The sequence below is a fragment of the Hyaena hyaena genome, unplaced genomic scaffold (assembly GCF_003009895.1).
Source record: "Hyaena hyaena isolate Hyena2069 unplaced genomic scaffold, ASM300989v1 scaffold_138, whole genome shotgun sequence".
Taxonomy (NCBI): Eukaryota; Metazoa; Chordata; class Mammalia; order Carnivora; family Hyaenidae; genus Hyaena; species Hyaena hyaena.
The window spans coordinates 1630783-1642939 of NW_024080770.1; the positions used below are offsets into that span (position 1 = coordinate 1630783).

The window sequence follows — 12157 nt, forward strand, 5'->3', positions numbered from 1 at the left end:
AAGACTCTAATTTTGGGTTTTTATTTATTTTTTTGTCCCCAAGACCCTTGTCCCTATTTGCCACCCCGGGAGGTTCCTCGACAGACAGCAGTGGGCTCAGAGTTGGGGATATAGACCCTTAGAGCAGAAGCCGCCTTGGAGATTGCTGGGCTGTGTGGGGAGGGAGACAAGCGCTCTCTCTCAGGCTGTCAGGGTGCACTTGAGTGGTACAACTCTTGGCAGGGAATCCGGCCTGTTTACTCACACTTAGGCAGGCCCTCTACCAGCCAGCCCACTCGTGGGACTCAGAGCTACAGAAATACACAGGTGCACCGAACTGTGAAGTGCACGGGGCTCACCACAGTTAAAGCGAATCAGCCCAAAGGCTCATTCTTAGGGAAGCGCTTGAATAAATCATGGAGCCCCCATTCAATAGAATGTTGAGCAGCTGTGAAATAGAAGCAGACAGATCCATATGCACGGGTGTGGAGAGGTGCCCACTCTGCTTGTTATGTGAAAAAGCAAGTTATAGAACACGGGGTAGAATGATACCCTATTAGAAAAAAAAATTCTGGATCTGGATGTGTGTGTGAATACATATGTATAAACATGTAGCTCACATATGATTGTAGATGCATGGGGAAAAAAAGTCTAGAAGATACTCACCAAACTGTTGATCAGGGTTTACCTGTGATTTTGGAAGGAGGGAATTGGAAAAGGAGCTTTAGGGGCACCTGGGTGGCTATCGGTTAAGCATCTGACTTTGGCTCAGGTCATGATCTCGAGGTTTGTGGGTCTGGGCTCTGTGTTGGGCTTGGTGCTGACAGCCGCTTCAGATTCTGTGTCTCCCTCTCTCTCTTTGGCCCTCCCCCACTTGTACTCTGTCTCTTGCTCTCAACAATAAATAAACATTTAAAAAATTATTAAAAAAAAAAGAAAAAGGAGCTTTAGCCTTTTTAAGAAGACTCATTTTTGTGTGGTTTGAATTTGTGTGTGTATGTGTGTGTGTATGTGTGTGTGGTTTGAATTTTTATAAAATATGTGTCTGACTTTTATAAACAGAAAAAAAAAGACTTAAAAAGATGGAAAACACCTCAGGGGACTAGCCTAAGCGTGTCACCTTATAGGTGGGGCCATGGAGGCCCCCTCCTGAGCATTGCCTAACTGGCAGGCTAACGGCACATTTGCCCTTCTCATGGGCATTCAGCGGATGCAGGCGGCTGGAGTGCTGAGGGCAGCCTTGTGCCCGTGGGCAGGCGGAGCACTGAGCACAGGGAACTCGCTTCTTCTGCCCCAAGAGGACACCTCCCTTCCTTCTGAGATGCCCTAGCCTGCTTGTCCCCCGAAGGGCCAAGCACAAAGGGCTCCCCAGGCTCTCATCCCCTCGCTCTGTCCTTACAAAGTGTGTAGCCTTGAGCAAGTCACAGAATTCTCTGAGAGCCTCCTCAGGGAGGTTGAGTGGCTCTAAAGGGGTAATGATGAGAAGGAGCCTTGCCCACCATGCAGGGACACTTAGGACAGTCGTGATTACCCTTGATGGGATTCTTATTACCTGGAACTGTAGCAAGTTCAGTTCTTAGACTCTTGGGGACAAACCTATACGTTTCCTTTCAGACGGGGAACCTGAGGACAGGGAGGGCTTACCGCAGAAGCTGCAAACTGCTTGTGTTGGGGGGTTCTCTGGGGTCCTGGGTACGGGGAGAACACGTGGGGTCCAGAGCTGAGGGAAAGAACCGTGCTGGGCTTGGGGGCCCAGCAGAATATATATTTGAGAGTTTCCCCCTTTGACTCTTCCGCTCCAGTGGACAGCTGGTCACTACTTGGATCTGGGCTTTAGGAGACCAGAACGAAAGCCAGAAAGAGCTGACAGAAGTCAGATCAGCCCATAGTGCTGACAGCAAGGAGCCTGCTTGGGATTCTCTCTATCTCCCTTTCTCTCTGCCCCTCTCCCTTCCCTCCCTCACAAATTAAATAAATAAACATTAAAAAAAAGTCAATCAGCCCAAGGTTAACAGAATTGATTTGGTGGCACTCGAATCTTCTGAGGAAGGATTCTGATTTGAAGTAGGACAGTGCAAGGGATAATTTGTTGTTGGTGTTGTTGTTGTGTGTATGTGTGTGTGTGTGTTAATGTTTATTTATTTTTGAGAGACAGAGACAAAGCAGGAGCGAGGCAGGGTCAGAGAGAAAAGGAGACACAGAATCTAAAGTGGGCTCCGGGCTCAGAGCTGTCAGCACAAAGCCCAATGTGGGGCTCGAACTCACGAACAGTGAGATCATGACCTGAGCTGAAGTTGGACGCTCAACCAGCTGAGCCACCCAGGCGCCCCTGTGTTTCTGTTTTTTAAAAAGTCCTTGATGTTTTCTTTTTATCCTTTTCTTTTCTTTTATGTATTTATTTTAGTTAAGCTCTAGGTCCAATGCAAAGCTTGAACTCACAGCCCTGAGATCAGGAGTCGCAGGCTCTACTGACTGGGGCAGCTAGGCACCCCAGAACATTTGTCTCTAACAGGGGGCTGCCGCGTAGGCTTAGAAGCCCTGTGTCACCTCAGGGAGTGGGGGTGGTGGCCAGGGTAGCTTGGGCCGTGAAACCAGCTGGGATTCTTCTCCTGCTTCATAAGCTGAGTCCACAAAGCCCTAGACTTCAGGGAGTCAGGCCCATGAATCCCTTGACACTGAGATTAAAGTCATGCGTGCATTTGCTGGCACGGATGCGTACCTGACACTGTTTTCTGGACCGCGGGCACGTAACACACCAGAGCTTCAGGGAGATTGGTGATCACAGAGAGACAAAGCCACTGGTCTAACCCTCCCTCCTATTTCTTCATCATTCCAGGTGGAAAGCAGTGACACGCCGAAGGACTCCGCCGTGACCTCCAAGTCCCTGTCCATGGCCCAGGACTCAGGCCCCTCAGAGCTATTACCCAATGGGGACTTGGAGAAGCGGAGTGATCCCCAGCCTGAGGAGGGGAGCCCCGCTGGAGGGCAGAAGGGCGGGGCCCCAGCAGAGGGAGAGGGTGGGGCTGAGACCCCTCCCGAAGCCTCCAGAGCTGTGGAGAATGGCTGCTGCACCCCCAAAGATGGCCGAGGAGCCCCCACAGAAGAGAGTGAGTCTTGGGCCCCAGGGGCAGCTTCTTCTGGGCCCGGCAGGACCCCACCCACCTTCCCGAGGGTTAGAGACTTGGACTTGGGCTAGTAGGTCCCGGGAGGCATGAGAGCTGAAGGTCTGCTCACCAAGCTGTGCCCTGGAGGTGGCCAGCTGCATGCTGCCTGCATACGTGTTTTGTTTGGCCCATGCAGTGTTTTAAACATTTTTAAAAAATTAGTTGCCAGTATTTCAAAATCAAGAAATTTCACATAAAAATCTGTGGAGCTTTGGCTTCTCGTAAAGGAAAAATAAAAAGAAGCCCTATCTGGCAACAGCGGGTTTGCAGAATGCCAACAGCAGCGGGACTGGGGTGATGGCTGTCCCTCCCCACCTACCCCAGTCCTTCCGTAGGCTGGCGGCGCGCCTCAGTTTCCCTCAGCCCTCACCTGGCCTGCAAGGCTCAGGGATGGTTGTGTCTGTAGCCCCTGGGCGCTTCAGGGCAGTGGATGTCCTTGTAGGTGGTATAAGCCCAGGCAGCCTTCCCCAGCTCAGATGTCCTGAGGCCACCACAGTTCAGGGTTGTGACTGAGCGGGGTGGGGGAGGGGCAGATGGGGTGGCCCGGGCGCTGCCCAGCCCAGGCCCCCTCCTCCCCGGACTTTGTGGCCTCTCCCTGGAGTCCTGGAAAGTTGCCTACTTTTCTCTTTCAGGTTAAGCCAGTGATTTCAGGGCCAACCGAGCTGTAAACATGTTGGTAATGAGGACAACTAGCATTTGTACGGGGCTTCGCAGTTTACAGAGCGCTTTCTCATATATTATCACATTTGATCCTCCCAGGGCCGTGCCAGGTTGTTTTTGCATATGTGCATTTCAATTTCAAAAAGTCTTCCTTCCAAGTGTGTATGATGGAAGGAGTACATCGATTAATTGGCATAACTTATTTTACGTGGATCCAAACCCAATATTCATGCAGGATTGAGAGCATTTCTGGAAAAGACATCTCCAAATCTATTAAAAAATATCTTTCATGCATTTATTATTCAACCAATATTTTGATGTTCCCATTACCTGCAAAGCGCTTTCTGGGGTACTCTGTATTCGTTGTTTTAGTCCTCCAAGCAGTCTTCCGGAGGTATTATTATCCCCATTTTAAAGCAGAAAAAACTTGCCACTTAACGAGAGGAAGTGACTTGCTCGGGGACCCCCCAGCCTGTAAGTGGCAGACCCAGGATTTATTCCGTCGTGGTCTCTGGCTTCAAAGTTGGTGTGCCCTCTCCACTGTCCCCTTTTATTCTGCAGTGGGGCTTAGGGCGGGCTGGCCCAGAACCGTCCAGGGCTCCTGCCCTTGCCCGAGTGACTTATGGGATATGTCCTGACACTTGGCAGGAGTGTTCAAGGGGCCTGAGTGGAGGGGAACCGAGGAGGAAAAGGGAGAAGACGACGTCCCTCCCATTAAAGAGACCAGGTATTCCAGAGCAGGACCTGGGAGCCCATCAGCCCTGTCCACCAAATGTGCCACTTCCCGTGGGTACGTCTTGGCTGACTCCCAGATTCCTGGGATCTCACCACGACGACGGGCACCAAGCTGCTGTGCAAGGTCGGGGCAGGTCCTTGCTGCCCGGTGGGATGGAGCCAGAGCACTAAAGCCACTCGTAACCCTTAAGGGTTCGCTTTTAGTTTGGGATTTCCCCGTCTCCGCTTCTGTCTGTTCTCAGGAGCTCCTTCTTGAGTCAGTCAATAGGCGTTTGTTAAGCATCCATTTGGTGTGTGTGTGTCAGGATCCGGGGAAACCATCGTGAACAAAAACCTGGTTCTTGCCTTCAAGGACCTCACAGTCAGCTGGAGAGACAGACATTAAAGAGAAGTTCACACTTTAAAGCTTGTGATCAGGGGTGCCTGGCGGGCTCAGTCGGTAGAGCGTGCGACTCTTGATCTCAGGGTCGTGGGCCCAAGCCCCATGTTGGGCATGGAGCCTACTTAAAATAATTTTTTTTTTAAGTTTAAAATAAAGAAAAGCTTGTGGTTATACAGGGAGCTATGTTCTCTAAGAGAAATAAGCATGGTTCTCTAAGGAACAGCGACAGGAGCCTCAGCCGGCCTGGGCTGTTACACAGAAGGATGAGCGGGGGCTCACCACGTGAGGGGCGGTGCGGGATGGAGTGGAAAAAGGTACACGGGCTCTCAGGTGGGAGGAGCAGGGCACCCAGAGACCTGATAGAAGCCCGCAGGGCTGCGGTGGAGAGAGCAAGGGAGAACGGTGTGAGATGAGAGCAGAGCAGACGGGGCCAGGGCAGGCCTTTGAGGACACCTTCTCAGGGGGTGACACGGCCTGCTTTGTGTTTTGGAAAAAAAAATCACTTTGTGCTCTGCATCCTGGGATGGAACAGAGAGGTTGGGAAGCAGGGTTAGGAGGCTGCTGCAGGCGTCGAGGGCGGGGGGAGGTGGCAGCAGAGATGGAGAGAGACAGGCGCCAGAACACAAGGGGAGGCGAGAGATGGTGTCGAGGGGACCCCTGGGTTTGGGATTTCCACACATCAGATGGACCTTCCTCAGAGTCCCAGTGTGGAGTGTGGCAGGCAGACCCTCCCGGCGTCCCTGACCTCCTCTGTGCCGCAGGTATCCGGGAGGCGGAGATCGGGGCGGCACGCGGAGCCGGTGGGGCCCCTGAGGGCCCCGTGCACTGCCCGGATGCTGAGACCGGTGAGGTGCGGCCTGGAGGCGTGGGCACAGGTCTGCCAGGCCAGCTGTCGGCCACACAGAACACACACTCAGCTGCTTAGTTCCAAGGAGGAAGGAGACTAAGGCCCCAGGGGAGGCAGTGAGTTAGCCATGGTCTCCCTTCTACTCCCCTCATTCCAGGTCTCTTCTCGGGGGTGGGGGGTGCGGGGGGACCCAATCCATCCCCTCTGGAATCCCTTCCGTTAGTTCCTATAGAGGAAAAACAGAAGACTTTAAGGCAGTGTCTTGTGCACATAGGTGCCCCAGATCCTGATAGTGCAGCCAGGAGAAAGAAGGAAGACAGGGGAGACGATGAGTAATCAGGACAAGAGCCACCTGGATAGGCAGGTGGTGGCCTTGGGACTTGCTCCTGCACTCCTAGCATTAACACCGCCATGATTATAATAGAAGGGGTGGTGATAGGGCTCTGTTTTACTGAGTATTGACTACGTGCTGAGTGTCCTATATCCTCACTACTCAAAGTGGCCCATGGACCACTTATGTCACCTCAGAGGTCAGAAATGCAGAATCCTAGGCCCCACCCTAGACCTGTGGGATCAAAATCCACATTTCAAAGAGATTCCGATTACCATGTGTATTCAAGTTTAAGAAACCCTGCTTTTTATGGATTCTCGTGTTTAATCTTTGTGATCCTGTAAGGAAGACTCTTACTGTCCCCATTTTTCAGATGGGGAGACTGAGAGCTCATAAATGTTAAGTAAGTTACTTAGCCGAGATTGCAAAAACTAGTAAGGGACCAGATTAGGGTCAGCACAAAGCCCTTCTCTGCTCTGATTGGACACTCACCATTGGGCTAGTGACTGCCCTCTGAGGCAAGCCTGGCCTTAGCCTTGTCATTGAGATTTGGGTTCCTCTTCAAGGGAATTTGGGGTGGGCCCCAGCCAAATATAGGCTTAGACCGACAGGTGACTGTTGGAAACACCCCGGCCTCTCCTGCCCCCAGGACCCAAGATACTCTAGGGTCATGTCTGAGTCTGCCAGGGCCACCCTGGGAGGCATGCAGCCACCTGGCCCGCCTGTGACCCTGGGTCTGGGCCAGGAGCAGATGGACCGCAGAGGGAGTGTTGAGAGAGCAGCTGACCCTCCTTGACTCAGGACAAGTGTGGCATTCGGAGACAGCCCAGTGTGTTGTTTTGCTGGGCCAGGCTGGAAAGTGTGTGTGTGTGATATCACTCAGTGGGCATGTGCAGAATACGTCGGGGAGAAAATTCCAGAAAGAAGGCAGTTGGAGACTGCACGAGGAAAAGTAATTATGTTTGGGGGAGCATGGGGGCCGGGGAATGGGGAACCTGAAGGTGGTAAGGGGTAAAGTGAGCTGGTTTGGGTTCAGGAGCCCCGAAATCTGATTTTAGCACTGGCAGTAAGTTAGTCCACACCCACCCCACCCCACCCCCAGCCTCAGTTTCCCCATTGGCAAAATCTAGGGGCTGGACAGGTGCTCCAGCATCTCTGCAGTTCCTTTCAGCCCTGATTTTCTTTCATTCGAATGAATGTCTGATTCCCCATAATTAGACGCCATGGAGGGACCCCCATAGGAAAAGCTTGAGAGGTCCAAGGGACCCTGGGTGGCAGCCTGGTCCAAGGACAGGCGCCCCCTTCTGGCAGCCCAAAGCCTCACCAGGAGAACGTGCAGATCTGAGAGGAGGGAGACCCCCGGGGGTAGCAGAGAGACCCCGGGTGGCGGGAGGGGCACCCTGCTCCAGGGAGCTGGCCGCGCAGAGCGGAAGCTCAGAGGAAGAGACAGAAAGCCGGGGTGAGACATACCTTAAAAAGCCTGTCGTGTAAAGTGTTAGCTAGCACCCCCGTTCCCACCGCGCACACCCAAGACAGACACTCCTGCTTCCTCCCACGCCCCCTCCCCCACCCAGGCAGCCAATTCAGCGCCGTCTCTGTCGCACGCACGCTGGCACACGTGCCGTGTGGTGCTCACAGCCAGGGCCCTCGTGAGTCCCCTCCCCGGGGCTCCGGGGGGCGCTGTAACCCCGGACCGCCTCTGCCCCAGGGACACACACAAGGAGCCCCGGGTCTTCTCTAGTGAGAGGGAGGCAAAGAAACTTCCTCTCTCGGGCCGAGGAGGCCTTCAATGCTGTGTCTGGTTTCCGCTTCAGAGCCAGGAGATGAAGTAGGGGCTGTTTTTTCCGTTTTTGGCTCCCCCACCCCAACTACCGTGAGCCAGCCTTAGTGACCTTCCTGATTTGGGCCCAAGCTCAGTGCTCTGGGCTTCAGAGAAGGGAGTTTAGAGGCCCAGGTGAGAAAAGAGCTCACTTGCCCACTCCCACCTGTGGAAATCTCTGGAAGGCATAATTAACCCAACCCCGCTGCCGGACTGCTGGGTGCGTGCTGGGCCTGGGAAGGGCATCTGGGTGAGGACCTTGAGAGCACAGGATTTTCTGCAGGAGCGTGGCTGCCCTCCTGCTTGGGGCCCCGAGAGGGACAGAGGGAAGATGTAACTCCCCTCTATAGACAGAATTACTGGGGCTTCTGCTGGGGGGGGGGGGGGTCGGATTTCCTTCCAGGAAGTGGAATCTGGGCCCAGTGAAGGAGCTGCAGGGAAGAGGAGCAGGGAAATGCCTTGGGGACATTTATTGAGCACCTATTATATGCCAAGCCCTGCCAATAACCTAAAAATATTGGAACGGTTACCTATCTTGATGCAGTGAGGACACAGGCTAGGAGAGGTTACAGAGGTCACACAGAAACAGCTGGAATCCAAGCTGGAATCTACTAGACTAAAGGCTTAGCTCAGGGACCTGAGAAGTGGGGGCGGGGGTCAGGGTGGGGGCGGAGAATGGACCACAGAGGTAGCTATCATAGCAGAAACACAATATTGAGAATTGCAGAAGGACCTTAGAACTCATCTCAGCATCATTATTTTCCAGATGAGGAAACTGAGTCTCAGAGACAAAGTTGCTTCACAGAGTCTTGCTCCAGTGGCCTGTATCCCACTGCCCCTCAGGGCGTCTCTGCCTTACTCCACACATTGAAGAAGACAGCTCCCTGCCTGGGTAGGGGGAGGCTGTGTAGTCTGGCCCCTCCTCTGGGGAAGAGAGCTGTTTCTGGACGGCCACTTTTGTGTGCCTGAGACAGCGTCAGTGGGCCAGGAGCCGTGCCCTGGGTTTTCTGTTGTTCCTTCGGATTGGGGCCCCCGACCCCGCACCGGTCGCTTCTCTGCTCTAGGCCCTGCCCTGAGTCCTTGGGGCCAGCACGGTGCCTGGCACGCGGTGGGCCATCAGGTTTGATACATGAACCACCGAATGGTTGGAGGACCCCTGTCGCTGTGGCGGGGACCCCAGGCACGAGGTGGGGCCTCGGAGCCACTCCTGTAACTCTGCGACAGTCCCTTTGTTCTTCCCTCTCCACAGGCAAAGAACAGAAGGAGACCAACATCGAATCCATGAAAATGGAGGCAAGTGTTTTCCTCAACCCCCAGAGGCTCTGTGGATACTGATTCTAGAAGAGAGTCCACCTCTCTGACCAACCTGGCGAATGTGTGTGAGGGGATCCTGAGGTGGCCCCGCCCCCCTCTTTACCTGTACCCACGGAAGAAGGAAGGGAACGGGGGTGGAGATTAGAAGTCCCGCAAGGAGGCGGCCAGCTGGTCCCGCTCTGAGGCCAAGCGCCCCCCATCGTGGTTCATGTCCACGTGCCTCATGCCCCTTTGCCCCATGGCTCCCCCCTCCAGCCCCAATAGGGGCTTGTCTAGCACTTGCAGGGGTGGCGTCTCTGGCCAGGAGTCAGAGCTCCTGTGTTGTGTTCGAGGTGAGTGCCCCCTCAGTCTCCCCTCAGGAGGAACAACCAGCCCTTGTAGCGGGACTATCCATGCCCATCTTAATGCCAGTCTGTCTCTCTGTCGTCTCTCTGTCCTAGGGCTCCCGGGGCCGGCTGCGGGGTGGCTTGGGCTGGGAGTCCAGCCTCCGCCAGCGGCCCATGCCGCGGCTCACCTTCCAGGCGGGGGACCCCTACTACATCAGCAAGCGCAAGAGGGACGAGTGGCTGGCACGCTGGAAAAGGGAGGTGAGGTGCCTTCTGGCCTGGGTCCCAGCCCATCCCACAGCATTGGAAAACCAGAAGTTAGCTTCACTCACCTTCTGGAGCTGTTGTAGGGCCCTGGCCGAGCCTCAGTTTCCCCTTCAGGTTAACCTCTTGCACTTACAGGGAACCGCTTAATTCATAGGCAGTGACTGCTTTCTTTGTTCGTTCAACAAACGTTTCTTGATCACTTACTGCGTACCGCGTGGTGTTGTAGGCTCTGTGCATATATATATAATTCCTGGCCGCATGGACCTGACATTCTGATGGAGGCGATAGAACAAGACGGAAAAGTAAAGAAGGGGCTGAAATAGAGAATAACAGAGGCCTGCTTTAGGTGGGGTGATCAGGGGAGGCTTCTTGGAAGAGGTGGCATTTAAGTTGAGACCTAAAGGAAGAGGAGAGCTGGCTCTCATCTGGTTGCTCCTGGGTCTTTCAGTCTCCACTGCCTCAACACCTCTTGCCTCTAAATCCCTCTACTAGCTAGCTCCCACCCCTCACCCCATGACCCCCACAGAAGGTGTCTGATGAGGAGCCAGATGGGGTAGAGTGTTCTAAGAAGAGGAAACACCACAAGCAAGGCACTTTGTTTGGCAAAGCGAGAGACCAGTATGCCCAGCGTGAAACAAGCAAGGGAGGAAGTGGGGCCGGACAAGGCTGGGGGTAGGCAGGGGTCCAAGCACATGGGGCTTTGCAGGTCCTGGCCGGAAGCTGGTGTAGTTCTGAGGACACTGAAGGTTTCTATACAGAGGAATGATCTGCTGTGGGTTAAAGGGGCAGCAACGGAGATAGGCCAGGTTCGGGATGTATTCTGGAGATAGAATCAGCAGAGCTTGCTGATAGAGGGGAGAAGCAGTGCAGGAGGGGAGGGTGTGGAAGGACTCCCAGACGACTCCCAGGGGTCTCACCTGACTACCCAGTGATGGTCAGGCCATGTCCTCACATGAGGACGGCTAGCAGAGGAGCAGGTGTGAGACTGGTGGAATTGCAAGTTTGCTCTGAGATGTGGAGGTGCCTGGCGCCTGGCTGGTGGGGAAGTCGGGGATGCAGATGCAAAGGTGAGAGGGCATCAAGAGCAGAAGCTGGTGTTTAAGTCCAGGGAAACTGATGAGCTCACTCACAGACAGGGAGAGAGAAGAGACAAAGTCCCGAGATCGCATGCACGAAAACCCCACCATTTATGGGCAGTGTAGACTGGCCGGCAGCAGGGACTGACGAGGGGTTTAGGGGGCAGCTGAGAGGAGAAGAGCCATGTCTCAGAAAGGAGAAGGCTTTCCAGAGAGTGTTTGCCCAGTGCTGTGGAGGCTGAATTCACTGAGACGTATGCCCGTTGCATTTGGTGCCCTGGAGTCAGCTGATGACTTTTCTAAGAGAAACTTCCGTGGGAGGTGGAGGCCAGCCCATGGAAGGCTGCAGCCGAGAGAGGAGGTGAGGAGACTGAAAGACCAAGGAGCCCCCAGCCTATCAAGCCCGATTTGTGGGGCTGCTCTGCTGCCTGGTTAGTAGAGAGAAGGCGGTTGACCTCCGGCAGCGGGACTGGAGCAGCAATGCCTCGGATCGCCACCGTCTGGGACGTTTCCCCCTGGCCTGCAAAGGAAGGCGTTGTCCCATTCACGCTGTGTGAGAGCTGCTCTGAAAGGGGTTCAGAACAAGGTAGGGGTTTGGCTGCTCGATTGTTTCCAGTTCCTTTGGGATCCAGGAAGGCAGAAATTGCTCTCTGGGAAGAGCCTGGAAAAGGGGCAGCCTGTCCAAGGTCTGGGGGAAGAGAAGCACTTGACTCTGAGCATGCAGTGTGGTCTTTGGTCTGGAAACTCAGGAATTTGGGCTGTATTTCCCATCTGGTCAGGTGCCCACTAATCAGTCCCCTGGGGCCAGCGGGGGGGGGGGGGGCTTTGCTTTTTTCTGCTCTAGGGCCAGAAGCTTGGACATGATGACTTTCTCATCTAGTAAATTTTTTTATAAATTTTTATAAATTGTGGCCCTCAAACTGCTCCCTCGAAGAAGCAGTATGGAGGGCTGCCCTCCGTTGCAATAAAAAAGGGGAATCTTTTCTCAGCTTGCAGGAAACATGAAGATAAATAGGTGTATATTCTCCATTTTAAGTGTTCCACTACAATTTCAAAAGACTTCATCATAGATGCCCTGTAACAGACGCAGAAGTAGAGCAGTGTCCTGAACCCCTGTCGCCCAGCTTCAACCATCATCAAAAGCTTTTCTAGTAAATCTTAAACCTTTGGCATCTGCTTCCCCACCCCCAGCCAATAAAATGAGCATTTACAGAAAAACTAAAAAGTTGATTTAATTCAAAATGTTTCAGGTAGGTG

The 12157-nt window shown here is 53.8% G+C and overlaps 1 protein-coding gene across 6 annotated transcripts in view; it reads left to right on the top strand.

Moving 5' to 3' along the window:
* The window catches only part of DNMT3A (DNA methyltransferase 3 alpha), a 98743-nt gene that overhangs the window by 51394 nt on the left and 35192 nt on the right, over window positions 1-12157 (top strand). For all 6 annotated transcript variants that reach the window (XM_039238282.1, XM_039238278.1, XM_039238283.1 and 3 more), the window contains exons 4-6: window positions 2816-3086; window positions 9167-9210; window positions 9672-9818. In XM_039238282.1, coding sequence (XP_039094213.1) covers window positions 2816-3086; window positions 9167-9210; window positions 9672-9818 — 462 coding nt within the window. The remainder of the gene's footprint in view (window positions 1-2815; window positions 3087-9166; window positions 9211-9671; window positions 9819-12157) is intronic.